The sequence below is a fragment of the Miscanthus floridulus genome, chromosome 6 (assembly GCF_019320115.1).
Source record: "Miscanthus floridulus cultivar M001 chromosome 6, ASM1932011v1, whole genome shotgun sequence".
Classification (NCBI taxonomy): domain Eukaryota; kingdom Viridiplantae; phylum Streptophyta; class Magnoliopsida; order Poales; family Poaceae; genus Miscanthus; species Miscanthus floridulus.
In genome coordinates this window covers 29,848,745-29,865,652 of record NC_089585.1, presented here as the reverse complement: position 1 = coordinate 29,865,652, position 16,908 = coordinate 29,848,745, and the positions used below count along the sequence as shown (strand labels likewise).

General features: G+C 45.0%; 2 protein-coding genes and 1 pseudogene across 2 annotated transcripts; 2 read left to right on the top strand and 1 right to left on the bottom strand.

The window, feature by feature from the left end:
• Positions 1–4,471: 4,471 nt before the first annotated feature.
• On the top strand, positions 4,472–7,265 carry LOC136457989 (germin-like protein 5-1). The gene is made up of 2 exons (XM_066458004.1): positions 4,472–4,731; positions 6,452–7,265. Exons 1-2 carry the CDS (start codon positions 4,602–4,604, stop codon positions 6,991–6,993), a joined length of 672 nt encoding a protein of 223 aa, XP_066314101.1. The 5' UTR covers positions 4,472–4,601; the 3' UTR covers positions 6,994–7,265.
• A 2,087-nt stretch (positions 7,266–9,352) lies between these two features.
• On the top strand, positions 9,353–10,461 carry LOC136457988 (expansin-A9-like). The gene is made up of 3 exons (XM_066458003.1): positions 9,353–9,485; positions 9,590–9,788; positions 9,979–10,461. Exons 1-3 carry the CDS (start codon positions 9,353–9,355, stop codon positions 10,376–10,378), a joined length of 732 nt encoding a protein of 243 aa, XP_066314100.1. The 3' UTR covers positions 10,379–10,461.
• A 3,981-nt stretch (positions 10,462–14,442) lies between these two features.
• LOC136460430 (uncharacterized) lies at positions 14,443–16,680 on the bottom strand (annotated as a pseudogene).
• Between the last annotated feature and the right edge of the window lie 228 nt (positions 16,681–16,908).

Here is a 16,908-nt window from a genome sequence, read left to right as displayed (position 1 = left end):
AAGATAGCAGGATAGGAAGGAAGATACCATAACTTTATCAGGGACAGGAAGACGGTGATAGATTACCAACCGAACCCCACTTTCTGACACCTAGCCGGGATGTTCGCCGGCATCATACCTGCCAAGGCACGTGATCATAGCTTGGACCCTTCTTTATTTCTCTTCTACTACTCTATAATACATAGTTACTTTCTGATACTACACACATCACATATGAAGTATATATGCTCCATTCTTCCATGACACACTGAACCACACTAAGGAATTTACTATATACAGCAAGAATCAAGAAGACGACGCACATATATATTAGCTATAGGCCCAACCTACATCATGTACATGTACCTTGTGTATCTTTGTTGATAATATTGGTTGGAGGTATTGATGTGCGGCCTATTTGAATAATCTGGCCAAAGATAGCCATGTGGGTGCCATGCATGTATGTATGTGTATGTCCAAGCGCCACTAGCAAACATCCCCTACCACTGTCCGTTGTTACCATCCACATCAAACCATTATTATTTATTTGGCTGTCGTCTCACCTTTGTACATTATCTTCTTCCTCACTAGCAGCTATATCATGTCATCATTTAATTTGTTTGCATGCTGTAGAGAATGATGTGGACACCGTTACCTTGTTTTTGTTTGGTTGGAAGCCACACTCAAAATAATCAGACTGCATGCTTGCATTGGTTATACCAAAGTATGTCATATGTTTACAGAATGCCAAAGTATGTGCTTGCCTTTATTTTTACAGGGTTGGAAAGCTGTACTAATGTTTTTAGTCATTTTATTTGATTTTCCTTCTTTCTACCATTCTTTCTACAAATAATGTTAACAAAATACCAGTTTGGTTCTTGTTTGTTGAAACTAACAGCATGCATTTGACTAGGAACAAAAGCAATGCCATTCGGCATACATTATTTGTGGATTATGTACTAGTTTTTGCCATGAATTTTATCAGTTTTCCTTATGCAGGAAATTGCTTAGGTTTATCATATGATTTATTTTGTTTGATTTCCCTTCCTTCTGCTATTGCACATTATACTTTTTTCAAAATAGTCATTTATGTGTTATGTGATATGCTGCAATACTATTCTCGTGGCATATATGCTTGCTACTGATGCTTGCTACAATTCAATTTTAAGCTGAGCATATATGCTACTGATGCTTGCTACCTATGATGCAAAATTAATTTGAATTGAGGACATGATGACTTCTACTGAATGAGCACATGTTAGCACTCTATCTCAAATTTTTTGAATTGAGCACAACTGCTTACTGAATCTTTTGACTCTACTTAACTACTGTTGTTGCTCTCTTACTACTACTACTACTACTCTGTACTATACTCCATTCCTCTCTTCTTTCCTATACTACTGCTGTTGCTTATTGAATCTTTGCTGTGCAGCTACTACTACCTAACTACTACTACTCTGCTTTCCTATATTTACTACTCTGCTATGTCTATATCTCACTCTTTTCTAGCTCAACTGAACTGCTCTTTTTTGGCTACTCATCTATGCTTCGGGCAGCCCTTTGGGGTCAATTTGAAACAGCCAAAGGACTTAGCATAGGGCAAGGCAGGTGCTTGCTATGCTTGCTCTCTCCCTCTCTGCTGTTGTCTGGTGCTTGCTGTGCCTGCTCTCTTCATCTTTGGTGCTGCTGGTGCTGTCTGGTGCTTACTGTGCTTCCTCTCTCCCTCTCTAGAGCTGCTGGTGCAAATACCAGAGACGACATGTTTGTTTTGCTTCGAAGCGGGTTTTGGTGAGATGATAGAGACGGCGTGCAAATACAGACGCACGCTAGTTGCTAACTTGCTACCCTCCTCGGCTCCTCCCCTGTGCTACCCTCCTCTCCTCTATTTTTGCCACCTTTCCTATCCTCTGTGTTTGGGAAGCAGCAGCTGCTTTTTTACACCTTTTCCTCTCTATGTTTGTTAAGCAGCTGTTGCTTTTTTTTTGCCAAATCTCCCCTCTTCTCTCCTCTCCTTTGTTTTGCCGATGATGAAATTGTCTAAGTCCATACATTATATAAAATATGAGCTGATGATCAAGATTGTCGGCGACCCTTGCAACTTCATATTGGACCAGATTGTACATGTCAAAGGCACCTACCATGACCGAGAGTCTGACTTAGGTAGAAATCCTCAGTACCAACACCTTCGTGAGACTAAAAGGCTAGCTCTAGGACGTTGATAACAATGTGTATGGAATTTGACATTGATTTTACCTTGTGAATTATGTCTATTTAAGGATGGATTGTACATATTCTTGTCAATTGGACTTGTAATTGTAGTTTATATAATACTCTTGTGCTTGTAGTTTATATAATACACTTAAGCGAACACGGTTCAGAACGTTGATCGCGGGACGTTCGGCGGGATTATCTCGCTTTCCTCGCTCACGTTAGTCGTGGGGCGTTCGGCGGAACGTTGGTCGCGGGGCGTTCGACAACGCGAACGCTGGATGGAATACGCGGAAACAAACAGTGTTCTGGTCGAATTTGAATTGTAAATTTGATTTTTTTTGCGGGAAAATATACTGTAGGGGCGGTTCTAGGCTGAACTGCCCCTATAAACAGGTATTATAGGGGCGGCTGGTACTGCAGCTGTCCCAACAAATCAATTTGTAGGAGCAAATCGATTTGTAGGGGCGGCCTGGGAACCGCCCCTACAAATGCATGATTTGTAGAGACGGTTTGGTAGGGGGTGGCTGGCCAAACCGCCTCTACAAATGGTCTTGAGCCGCCCCTATAAAACGTTTATGTAGTAGTGATAGTGAGCAATCAACATGTATGGCAAGAGAAATACCTAATCACAAGTAGACACCAATATTTATGTCGAAATCCCTTGGGAGGAAAAACCACGGGCGGCGATGAGCAAGCAATGCACTATGAAGATGAAGATACATGGTGGTAGCCAACAAATAAAGGATAGGCTCCAAATCCCCACAAAAATTGCATTAGGGCATTCTCTATTCAGTGGATTTAGAGGGAAATATATGGTTCTCTCACTCTTTTAAGTGCTCTGTAACCCTAGCACTCAAGGTGGAAGAACAAACCCCTCTCTTTTGTGGAAGGAACTCCTATTTTCGAGCAGGAGATAGACTCCTATTTTAATGGCCACAACCCCCCCCCCCCCCCCCACCCCACCCCCAATCTCACATCGGTTTTTGTGGATAGGTCCACAACCTCCTTAGTTGGGTGCTGCTTTCTTCCGTTTCAGTTGTTCTGTCCTAGTTCCAGTAGTTGGTGTTTCTACTTTAGGGGGGAGGGCCTTGTGTGGCCGTTCCTTTTGGGCTGGACTTTGTAATATTTTGTACAACTATTTTTCTTTCATCTCGTTTAATAAAACTTATGGCAAAGCTTTTGTTCGTTCTTTCCTAAAAAAAACTCACGTGAGATATACCAAGTATGTGTCTAAATCTAAGTCATCATCACAGATATATATAGGGTGTGGAAGCACTTTCTGTAATTTATCTCGGTCTATTTTTTTACAGGTGTACGCACGGGAAATTTTTGCATTGCACGCCAGCTCAAGACAGAAAATGAGCCCTTTCCTTGCAGGAACACGTCAGTTCTTCACAGGATCGACCACGGACGTCTCAGAAAAGACAGGTCTGTTACGTACGTTAAAAGGGCCAACAGCGTAAAGCTACTCTGAAAACTGCAATGCGCCGGTTGCCGTAGGACAATGCAGCAGCAGCAGCAGCAGCAGCAGCAAGCAGCTTGTATTTGTGTCCCGGAGCAAGGAGGTCCGCCGTCGCTGTCTTGTCGAGATCACGGCAGCCCCGTTTTTCCCGTACGTGATTACAACACAACAACTTCGTCTTACCACCATGATCTGCGGGCTGCAGCTGCTCGACTAAAATTAGCTGCTACTCCTGTCCATGACATGCCCATCCGCTTCCGTGGCCTCTGGCTGTCTAGACAGAGGGGGAGAGAACTAACATATAATGTTTTTCTCTCACAATAAATCAGCTTCAGTCGGCTTATTAACCATAGAAACCATCAACTCGACAGTCTGGTGCTGAGAGTATTTTGCCTTTCTTGCTTTCTCAAAGTCAGTAGTTACGGTGAATATATTTAATTATAATCCACAAACAAAGCGATCGCCTGGATCTGCGTAGTAGCGCACCCCCTGTCTGTCCCTGGTGATGAATCAGCACCACCAACCGCTTGAGCTGCACCCATCACCTGATCATCTCCACGTCGCTTAGCTTGCACTCAACTGAAAGGCCTCGCACTCGCACGCATTCAGCCTGTTCGTTTGTTGGTTTCAGCCAGGACTTATCAATTATGGTACAGTATTTTTCTCTCACAACAAATCAGTATTAATCGGACTTATCAGTCCACAAACCAACCAACAAACGGGCTAATTGAGTTGACGCCGGGCGCACCACCGGCTCCGCTTTCAGCCCAATCTTCTTTCATTTCATTTTCCCCTCGTCTCAGCTCATCAGCCTCACTCACTCGGCTCACTGACTCACTCCCCAGTGACCTGCATCCCGCTATAAGTAGTCTGCCTGCCTGCCGACTGCCGAGCAGCAGCAGCATCCTGCGAGACCAAGAACTGAGCCGCGCGCGGACAGAGCAACCAGATGGCCCGTCCTCGCTCGTCCCTGCTTCTTAGAGCGGTCGCGGTGGCGCTAGTCCTTTCCGCTGCGCCGTCCACGCTCGCCGGCGACCCCGACTACCTCCAGGACCTCTGCGTCGCCGACCTCAACTCCGGTAAGCTCCTGACTTCAATTCGCCCATCAGTAGCTGTTCAGTGTACCGCGAGCATCTACATATCCCATCAAGATTTTTAAGGACGGATCCACTTACATTTCAAAAAAAAAAAGAGCTCTACCGGCCGGTTGCCGCCGGTGATTTCTTGTCATGAACACGAGATTCGTAGCTTGCTAAAATGGGCGTGCATTTCAGATGCCAAACTGAAGGCAGGATTTGCACAGTTGACTGGGCATTGTCGCATTGAAGCCGTACCACCCAGTGCATTTCTGTTATGCGCTTTTTTGTCGTTGTGCTTTGGCGTAGGATGGAATCCACGTTTGGTGGAGGTTAGTGCACAAGAATCGATCGGCACCAATGGTCCTGGTCCACAGGGAGGGTAGAGAATTGGATTCTCAGTTCCAATATAGTTTCCTCTCCCAACTTTGTTTTATTAGATTCGCTACTTCTTAGATTAGGTGAGACAGCTTTTCTTTAAAAACATCTTTCGTTTGAAAAGCTGAGTAAGATGCACATGTAGTTTCCAGTTAAACTTGTTCGACAATGTCACGTAGTAGGTTTAATTAATTATTTGTACTTTTCATGTCCATGAACTTACTAGGTGGTTCACTTGCTAGGTGGTGTAATCAGTATTCAACTATTCATATGCATATTTGACACATCTTCATGACATGTCACCTACTCCCAAAATATATATATAGGTCATATTATTTTTATGGTAGGAAGTCAGACATTTCTAATATTGACCAAGTTTGTGGCAAAAATGCAACAACACATATAGCATCAAATTACTTTTATTGTATCCATCATTAAATATATATTCATGCTGTGTTTATTTGGTATTGTCGCCACCAATATATTTTTGTGTAAATTTGGTTAAAATTAGAGAAATTTGACTTAGCGCAAAACTAAAATAATGTACAAAGTTTAAAACGGAAGGAGTAGGTTCTACGACTCATCACTCATCGATGTCCAGCACTCACGTGACAGTTAATAACAAAAAACTAACAAAAATTTGGATGAGATCAAAACCAAAACGGCAGAACGAACAAGAAGGTAACGAGTGGGCATGCGGACGCCATAAATCGGTGGTGTCTGAGATACTAGCACTTATTCGGCCATGTAACATTTAACAAGTCTGAGTATATAAAAAATGTGAATTATATATAAGATTGAAAAACATAAATTACGACCATAAACAAGTAGTGGTGCCAGTGTACTTTACTGCGAAGAATTCATGATTAATTTTTTACTCCCAAAATTTGATAATACACTCTGCTAGTCTCCTACATACACATGAACGACATATTTGGTAGCTTTGATTACGAGCCGTTGCGCGAAGCGTACTGGTACTGATTAGCTGCAAAGTAAAGCCTGTATTTTTCACTAGATGGCACACAGAACCCTACACAAGCATACTGGTTCTAGCATACGGCCAGAACTAGCAGATCTCTTCATGTGCCGCCATCCATATCGTGATGCAGAGTTCGTGTGGGCGCATCTGCAAAAGCGTCCTCGCCGCGCACTGCAGTTTACACCGCTAAACGGCAACTGGCATAGACCCGGCACGGACCATGCATGTGCATGTGCTCATTATTACTGAATATATTCTGCTGCTCCGAATCCGATCCCTTGCATTTCACAAATAATTCAAATCCACGGAGCCAAAATGATTGATCAAATGCACTTTGCATGGCCGACGACATTGCCACGCTTGCAGAGGTGAAGGTGAACGGGTTCCCGTGCAAGGCGTCCGCCACCGCCGACGACTTCTTCTCGAGCATCCTGGCGAAGCCGGGCGCCACCAACACCACGTCCGGCTCCGTCGTCACAGGCGCCAACGTGGAGAAGGTCCCGGGGCTGAACACGCTGGGCGTCTCGCTGTCCCGCATCGACTACGCGCCGGGCGGGCTCAACCCGCCGCACACGCACCCGCGGGCCACCGAGCTCGTCTTCGTGCTCTACGGCACACTCGACGTCGGCTTCGTCACCACCGCCAACAAGCTCGTCTCCAAGACCGTCGCCCAGGGCGACGTCTTCGCTTTTCCGAGGGGCCTCGTGCACTTCCAGAAGAACACCGGCGCCGAGCCCGCCGCCGTCATCTCCGCATTCAACAGCCAGCTCCCCGGCACGCAGTCGGTCGCCATGACGCTCTTCGGGGCCTCGCCTGAGCTGCCTGACGAAGTGCTCGCCAAGGCGTTCCAGATCCCCGACGAGGAGGTGGACAAGATCAAGGCCAAGTTCGCGCCCAAGAAGGACTGAGTATAATGAAGATCCATAGAAATTTGTTTAATTTGGTCTCTGATTGATTGATGCTGCCATGGATTGGTTGGTTCGATTGTTGTTGTTGGTTTGTTTGTCATTATTCTGCCATGCAATCGTGTCAAATGGCTTCCGTTGTGATCGTCGGTTAAGTGCGTGTGGTGTGACCTGCAGAATGAGTCGGTAGGTGTCTCGATCGCTTGTAATAAGTTGCAGGTTTGGAGAACATTCTATCTGTTAATGCCCTATCATTAGCCCAATCATTTGTAAACCATTTGATATTTACTACGTACTGCACTACCTTTTAAAAGTTGTTTACCGAGCTTACCAGGATCCGGTCATCCTTGTGCTTGATTCCACATTGTTGCATATGATCTGCATGCATGGTTTGGTGGTTGTCAGGGAGAGTATCTTATCTGCCACGCGCCCACGCCGGTAGTGGCATCTGAATTAACTAGTCTGAACTGAAGCACGAAGGATCTACCACAATTCGCCTGCACCGGCAAGGCGGCAAATCTTTTATCTTATATGCAAATCATTGTGGTCAAACTCTCCCAATCACATGGGAACTTGCGGTTAATAATGAAACCTTCACAAAACAAATTATACTAATTATTTAATAAAAAACTAGAAAAATGGCCTACGCAAATATAGCGTGTTTTTTTTTCCAAATAATCTTGTTTCTTTGTTTGATTAGATTGGCTCTCTCTCATTTCATCCCATTGTATTTATCAGCAGAAAATTTACATAACTACGGCCAATGAATTTCTTGGCTGAAAAAACTACCGTTGCTTTGCCATGAGCTTCATATGTTTATTAAAAAAAATTGCCTTTACCAACTGTGTCATGGAATCTATTTTTGTTTTCAACTTGTATGGAAAATCAAATTACTATTTGTTATTAACAAGTTTATTATTTCGATTTTTTTAAAAAATTTACTATCTATTAATTGTATTAGTCATGGACTCTTTGTTTAATCTAAGCCATTAAATCCTCCCAAAATCCAATGGTGTATGCTGTTTTCTTTTTTTAATCTTGGAATTGTATTATGCATGGACTCTTTGATTTAATCGAAGTCGTTAAATCATTATAGAATCCAATGGTGTATATTATTTTCTATTTTTTGAAATCTCGTAATTGTATTATACATGGACTCTTTTATTTAATCTAAGGCATCAGATCATTATAAAATTCAATGTTGTAGGTTCTTTTTTCCAATTAATCTTATAATTGTAGTAGGAACGGATTTTTTTTGTTTAATCTAAACCGTTCGACCATCATAAAATTCATTGGTGAGGGTTTGTCTTCACTTTCCGATTAATCTTATGGTGGCTTGATTTATTGGCGAAATACTAAGATAACAGATTTGATTTGAAAAACAACAACAACAAAAGGTAGTCTGCTTTGTTCTGGCCCAATCATCTGGGAGGTTTTGTTTAAACCGCATTAATATTACTACAACAACTACCTTTATTTTAATAACAAAACAACTACCTTTATAATTTACCATCTTAGCATGGTTTTGTTGTCGCTGTTCTTTAATTTGGATTATCACGCTGCAAGCTGCATATGATCTGCATGGTTTAGTAAATACTAATTTTGTTGTCGCCCGATGGCCCGAGTAGAGTACGTAGTATACTGTACACTACAGATAGTAGCATCTTCTTATCTGGAGAACACCGTGGAGTGGCGCCTGAATTGAGCTGAAGCAGGAAGGATCACGATTCACGAGGCAAATCCTTATCTGCAGTCTGAATTGAGGTCAAACAGCTGGAACTGGTTGATTAATAGTGGAAATCTTCGTGAAATTGCGAACAACGACGCAGAGCTCTACTCCTGTAACTGTTATGCATAACAGAGAATCCTGAACTCACCGGGGCTACGCGAAAATGATAGGATCATGGACAGAGTTCTACCAAGTCCAAGTGTAGGTTGGCAGCTCGTGACCGTGGAGAACATGAGATGAAACTCTCCCTTCCAAGGAACAACCACCGGTAGTCACCACTCACTAATCACAACTCACAAGATCATAATCCAGGCAGAGGAAGAATCATGTCACATCGCGTAGATTCATCGGTTGATTTAATTCAGCCATTGCCTGTCTTCATGGATAATTAGCCAGCATCTGCATGTATACTGCTGCATGATCGTGACCCATGAGCAATGATATGATTGATCCGTTAATAATCAGGCAAGCCACACGCAACGTGCATGATCACCCCTGCTGTCGTCGGCCAACCGTCGGCTCGCCGGCAGTTGCAAGCTTATAAGTACCACACAAGCAGAGAAAACAGTGTGCATCAGTCACAACAGACCGCAAGTGGATCTGGCTTGGCAGGCAGCATCCTAGTGAGAGACGATGGACCAGATGGCGATGCTACTTTTGTTGCTGAGCTTGTGCGCCTCTCGCCTTGACGGCGCAGCGGCGCAGCAGTACTGGACGCCGGCCACCGCGACGTTCTACGGCGGGAGCGACGCGTCCGGCACCATGGGTAACACTGTCACCGACTTACCACCATTTTCTTGCCAACTCCGATCCACGCGTTCGTTCGTCGCACTGATGCGCGTGTACTTGTCGTGCGCCGTGCGCATGCAGGCGGGTCGTGCGGGTACGGCGACCTGTACAGCGCCGGGTACGGGACGCAGACGACGGCGCTGAGCACGGCGCTCTACGGCGGCGGCGCCTCCTGCGGCGCGTGCTACCTCGTCACCTGCGACGCGTCGCGGACGCAGTACTGCAAGCCGGGGTCGCCGTCCGTCACAGTTAACTACGGCGACCCCAACGGGTGGTGCAACTCGCCGCCAATGTTTTAAATAGCCGGCTAAGGCATTTAGATTTCTACGTCCCAAAGCAGCTATAGCCAACTATAGCGGGTTATAGCGGTAGCTAGGAGCTAACTTGTATATGAAAAAACTTCGCTAAATCTTTATTAAACAGTTATAGCCAGAGATAGCGGAAGCTATAGCCGGAGATTTAAAACCTTGCTCGCCGCAGCAGCACTTCCACATGTCGCAGCCGGCATGGGAGACCATCGGCGTGTACCAGGCCGGCATCGTCCCCGTCAACTACCGGAGGGTCTCGTGCCAGCGCTCCGGCGGGATCAGGTTCGGCATCAGCGACCACGACTACTTCGAGCTCGTCACCATCACCAACGTCGGCGGCGCCGGCGCGGTGGCCGCGGTGTGGATCATGGGCACCGGCACGGACTGGCTGGCGATGAGCCGCAACTGGGGGGAGAACTGGCAGAGCGGGGCCTATCTCACTGGAAAGGCCCTGTCGTTCAAGGAGCAGACGGACGACGGCAAGGTCGTCGTGGCGTATAACGTGGCGCCGGCGAACTGGCAGTTCGGCAGCACCTACCAGGCCTCGGTCAACTTCTACTAGAGTTGGCCCAGTTAGCCAGGCCACTTCAGAAGTTCAGATTCAACTGAGTGGGCCATGTTAACTAACAGCCCATGAGTCGGAGAAAATCCTTACAGTGAACACGTGTATAATTTTTTTTATTTGATGATTTGATAATACAAAAACCTGATAAGCGCACTTAAGTATTCCTATAATGTCCATTTCCATGTTGAGTTTCTTGTACGAATTCCACCATACTTTTTTGTAGCAGAAAAAAAAATTCCACCATAAGTGACTTTTGTATACTTTGTTATCCTGACCTGATGGGCCTTTGTAAAGACTGCAATCTGATGCAGATCTAATTACGCTAATGCTCTCGTGAAGCCGTCCCGAGGGACGGACGCGGCTTCCCCGCTCGCTACTGCGCGCTGCGTACCTTACGAAAACATAATCTCTACTATGCTTCTTCTCCACCCGCTGCTCGCCTGCACCGCTCATCCGCGCACCGTGACCGCCTCTACCGCGCCGCCCACTTGCCGCGGCCGCCTTGACCGCGCTGCCCGCTCGCCGCGGCTGCCTTGACCGCGCTGCTCGCTCGCTGTGGCCACCTCCACCGAGCCGGCGAGCCTCCACGACGAATGCTCCAGTAAGCAGGCGACTGGAGGAGCTTCGTGTGATGCCACCCCACCGACGAGTTGCCTGCGCCACTGCCGCACCGGCGAGCTCCATGCATTGCTGTTGACCTCGGCGCCGGCGTCGAGCTCCGCAACGATGAGCCTCCATTCATCCAAGCAGCAAGGTGACATTGCGTTAAAAGCGCATGTTGCAAGCGTATGTTTCAAGTGTTTCACATGTTTTAGATGTATGTTGCAAGTGTTTCATATGGATATTGCAAAAGTAGATCGGGATATTGCACATATTGCCAATGGCTATACACGTTTGTTTTAAATGTATGTTCCAAATGTTTCATCTGTTTTTAGATGTATGTTTACAAGTGTTTCATCTGTATGTTTTGTATGTTTCACACATATATTGCAAGTGTTTTTATCTGGATGTTGCATATGTTTTGCAATGACTTTTTAATTGTTTACAGTGTTTTTGTAAGTGTTTAAAATACATGTTTCAAGTGTTTCATCTATCCTTTAGACATATGTTACAAATATTTATGTTTGGACGTTTTAAAAGTAGATCGGATGTTGCACATGTTGCAATGGTGTCGGTGGCTGGCCACCACCTTCCCCTTGTTTGCGAACTCCCTGCTCAGCTCCACGACCTGTCATGGGTCACAGCAGCTCCGGCACCTAGCCTCCTAAGACAACGCAGTCAAGGGGGATGGTGGCGCAGCCTCCCAAGACGACACAGTCGAGGGGGAGGATGGAGGCGTGGGTGCGGGAAGCGAAGGAGGCGTAGGCGTCCGAATGGGAGGTGCAGAGGGGGCGCGGGCTCTCATGAAATGGAGCAGCAGGCGCCGGCGTCCGAACGTCTGGATGATAGCCATACTGATCTAATTAGGCCAGTCTCAGTGGAGAGTTTTATTTTGTTGTTTCCAAGAGTGTCATATCATATATAATGAAATGAAACTTGGATGAAACACTCACTCTCAATGAAAAGTTTCATTCCATAGTTTCATAGACATTTAATTCTATGACTCATAGGGAGTTGGTAACTATGCCAAAAGAGTTTCATCCCCATGAAACCCAATTCTTATCTCTCTTCATTAAAATGTTGTCATGTCATTAAAAGTGCATATGTGGCAGGCTATTAAATGTAAATAAAACTCTAGTGAAACTCCCACTGAGACTGGCCTTATTGTTAACACCTCATCCGTCTCAAATTAATTAATACAATTTTATAAAGAAATAAAAAATGCCCTCTCCGTGTTCGGGGAACTATTCTTTTTAGTTGGGCCAATTGGCTGTACTAGAATCCAGATTCAACTGAACGGGCCAAGTTAACTAACAGACTATGATTTCCCAAACAAATTCTCCTGTTGAATTTCTTCTTGGCAAAATTCGACAGTAAGCATCTTTTAAAGATCCTTAAAATTACTTGGTAAACCAATAATTATGCCAAATGAGAAAATGACTAGGGAGCTCTACTTTGCTTTTCTTCTAAAAGTTTTCAATAGTTATAGTTTCCTAAAACTGGAAGTCCATATGGGAGAAAGGGGGAAACCACGTGAAAACCGCGGCGATGGGGGCGCCCAAAGGAAAGCAAACATGTAATGCATTCAAATATTTGTGAGTTCAAGGGAGATTTATCGAGTGCTTCTCTTTAGGTAGAATTTTGAGTTGTCATTAGAGAACATGTATTGGCCTTTAACCTGAGATGTCTGGTTAGTTTTAAAGCTAACATGCAACATACTAATATAGGATGAAGATAAAATTTATATCAAAGTTGTAGACCTTTAAGCTACAACTTTATAGTTAATGGTTTCAGACCCGGCGGGGGAAGGGGCAGGTCCAGTTTTCGCCCCGCGGGTTTAAGGGTTCAGGGATCCGAAACGGGGCGGGGCAGGGGCGGGTTTTGAATCTCCCCCGCGGGTACCCGTCGGGGACCCGAAATGTACGCATCCAGTAAAAACAGCTCACCAAGCGGCCCATGTAACCTTCAACCCTAGGTATATATGTACCAAAAAATCCAATACTCCTCTGCTCCCCTCTTCCCACTCCCCTAACCCCGCCGTAGCCGCATCGTAGCCGCATAGGCGCAGGCACGCTGCGACCGCACCTTGCTGCGGCGCTGCCACATCGCACCATCGCCCATCGCAGGTCTGTCGCTGTCCGCCTCCGTCTCCCCCTGCTCCTCTCCCGCAGGCACGTAGGCGCGTCTCGGCCTCGTTCACGTGTGCGCACACGGCCTTGCCCGCGGCAGCGCGCGCTCGAGCCTCGTGGTGGCGGCAGCGGTAGCCCAGGCGGCGGCCCTAGCCTCCTGGCGGCGGCGGCCTACTCTGTAATTGCTATGAATGTGTGATGTACCAAAAGGGGATTCGTGATAGAAATATTTCTTGATCAGTGTTCCTTGATGGACTTGATTTCTCGATCTATTTCCCTCTTCATCTGTGATTGCTGAGTTCCAGCTTGACGCGCCAGCCACAAGTCGCGGGTTTCGGGGACCGGGCGGGTTCGGGTTCAGGGGCGGATCTTTACCCGTTACAGGGATCGTGGCGGGTTCGGGTTTGGTTGTCGGGTCTCAGGTGCGGGTCTGCGGACACTCCACCCACCCTGAACCCGCCCCGTTGTCATCCTTAGAACTCAGCATATGTCCTGCTGTAGACGTGTGGCGGTCCTTATAATTTACTTAGCTGTCATCGACACTCTATCCTCGTGTTCCTTCCGTCCATCACAAATATTTCAATTTCATGAAAGTTTTTATGATTTTTTTAGGGGTTTTGTCCGGTAAAGAAATTCTGTGTTTTTTGGTAGTGTAGTGGCTTTGACAGCCCGTTCTCAATCAGGCAACCATTATTCCAGCACATGCAGGCATATCTGTATACGTTGAGGGCCAAGTTAGCATCCGGACATATGAACAGACGCGTGTGTCCGGACTCTCGGACGCCCGCGCTGGCTGTGCCAGCGCGCTCGCACCTAGGCCGTGTTTGAGCGAATGTGGCTCCAAGGCCGCGTTTTGGGAATCGCCGAGCCGCGTTCATTTTCTGCTGCGAAACGCGTGAGCACTGCAAACTGTTTGGCGGGATTATCTTGCGTTTTCCACTCATCTTGGTCGCAAACGCGCTTATGAGCGGAACCAAACAGGCCCCTAGTGTTGCGCCATATCGCCTATTGCTGCCTTCTCTTCTGCGCCTATTGTTGCCTGCTCTGTGCTCTGCTACTGCACCATATCACTCACCTGTCTACACTCGCCTGCACGCGCATGCTGTCGCCTGCTCTGCTACTGCGCCTGTCGTACTACGGGGACTGCCCGTGCACATGGGCAGTGGCGGATCCAGAAACAGGCTCCGCCCCGGGCTAACTAATATAAGACTTAAAATTTTACCCCACCCAAGTGTTCAACCAATAGACTTAAACAATACGTAGAACATTGAAGGTAGAAAAGTACCAAATTATGAGTCTTCCATGACAAAAAAAAAAGAACCATACATGTCTTCATGAATTAACACCACTTCCACTTGCACCGACATCCTCAATTCTACATAAACAATTTCAACATCTCAGCCATTTATAAAACAAGATAACATTATGTATTGAAATAGATTAATACAAGTAAACAACACGCACCTTGAGCCCTCATTTGGCAAATTCATCTTATGGTTTCTTAAGCCTTGAAAGCGCTTTAGAATTTTTTCATCTTCAATCGATGCAAACAAATCCCGCTTAATAAAGCAAATCATGCTACTATTTAGCCAATCATCATTCATTTTATTTCTTCGCTCGGTCTTGATAATATTCATAGCAGAGAAGGCTCTTTCAACTGTTGCTGTTGCCACCGGCAAAATCAATGCAAGTTCAATGAGACGATACACCAAAGGAAAAGTTGTATCTCTTTCAGTCTGAACCATCTTCTCAGCAAGGTTACCAAGATCAGTACAATTGTCAAAATTATCATCATTTCTGACTTCATCAATGAATATACGAAGGTCACCCGCAAGCTTTATGCAGTCATAATCACAGAAGTCATCTTTATAAATTTTAGCAAGCTCAACTAACTTCTGTACCTCAAAGTTGGCAAAAGAATCCCTCGGATCAAGACAAGCAACACATCTCAAGAGTTGAGTAGATCTTTCTGGAAATCGATTGTTTAACTCACAATAAACTTGATCAATCACAACATTGAAAATTCCATGATGAAAATGATGGTAGTAACTCACTAATTTAGCACCACGACATCTCGAACGACCTCTAACTGGTATCATATCTTCCATATTAGGAATTTCTATGTTGTTGAGGAGGCAAAACTCCTTTACCTCTTCAAAAAGAGCTTCCCAACCATTTTCCCTTATTTCATTCATATTTCTCATCACAGAGCCAATTAATCCTATTGCACGAACAATGTTTTGATTTTTTTTTTGCAAACATTGTAATATGAACACAAATTCAAATGACTCCATTCTTTGAATCAATCCAGAGGCTGTAGTTTTCTTTTCCCCATCAGTTCCATCTTCACTAATATTCTCCAACACCTCCAATACAGAGGACCACATGATCATAAGACGTGCCAATGTTTTATGATGTGTACCCCACCGTGTATCACCAGGCCTAGCAAGACTAATTTCTTGGTTTTTCCCTCTCCCAGAAAAAATAGTACCACTATCTAACTGCTCAACAAGCTTATCATGGTGATTTTGAAGGAGTTGATCTTTCCTCTTGCAAGAAGCACTAACAACATTGACGATTGAAGTGACATAATTGAAGAAATCAAAAGTTGAGCCACAACACTTGGCTATAGAAACTATCACAAGCTGCAATTGATGAGCAAAACAGTGGATGTAAAAGGCATATGGGTTTTCGTTCAATACCAGTCTTTGTAACCCATGAAATTGTCCTCTCATATTTGAAGCTCCATCATATCCTTGCCCTCTAATCTTGGAAATAGATAGACCATATCTTCTAAGCATAGTATCCAATGCTTTTTTAGTGAGGTTGATGTGGTGTCAGAAACATGTTCAATGCCAAGAAACCTCTCAATCACACTTCCTTTATCATTGACAAACCTACAAGAGAAAAGAGAAAATAGTGTTACTTGAAAGCAACAAAACAAAACAAACGAAATAACCAAATGGAGAGGAGGTATATACCTCACAACCACAGCCATTTGTTCCTTAATAGATGCATCACGAGCCTCATCAACAAGCACCGCAAACCAACGATCTCCTATTTCACTTTTAATTAACTCACTTGTCTCCTCTGCACAAGCCCTAGCCAAATCTGTCTGAACCATTGGACAACTCATTTGATTATTCCCTGGAGCATTTTCACCGGTCACAAGTGCAGCCTTAGGATCCTTCTTTCTGTACCATTCAAGCATCTCCATAAAGTTCCCTTTATTTCTTGATGTTTTAGACTCATCATGTCCACGAAAGGCTAGAGTTTGCAAAAGGAGGAATCTAGCAATGCCTAACATGATAGTTAAACGAGCTTTATATGCCTCCTCTTCTGCTGCACTTGTAACAGTCCACACATGTTCAACACTTTGCCGCTGATTTTTGAAATCAAGTGCACGCTTTCTTGCATTATTATGAAAGCCATCAATTGATTGAGCATGCTCCTTGAAAGAATCCTTTGCATTCTTCCAATTTCTAAACCCAACTTTGGTGAATGTATCATTACTATGACACCCAACTTGTTGTGGCTTAAAGAGATAGCAATAAAAGCAATAAGCTGCATCCTTGGCTACACTGTACTCTAACCAATCAAATTGATCAAACCATGATCCAACAAATCCTCTTGATTGGCCTTTACCATCTTTTTTAGTTTTTGGAAACTTATGACCAGCTGGCCTATATGGACCTATTTGTAGATATGCTCTCCTTGCCTCATCCCTAATGTCATGATGAAAATCATCAATTGTCTTCCTTTCTCCTGGATCGGCAACTATATCTCTCATATCAAGTT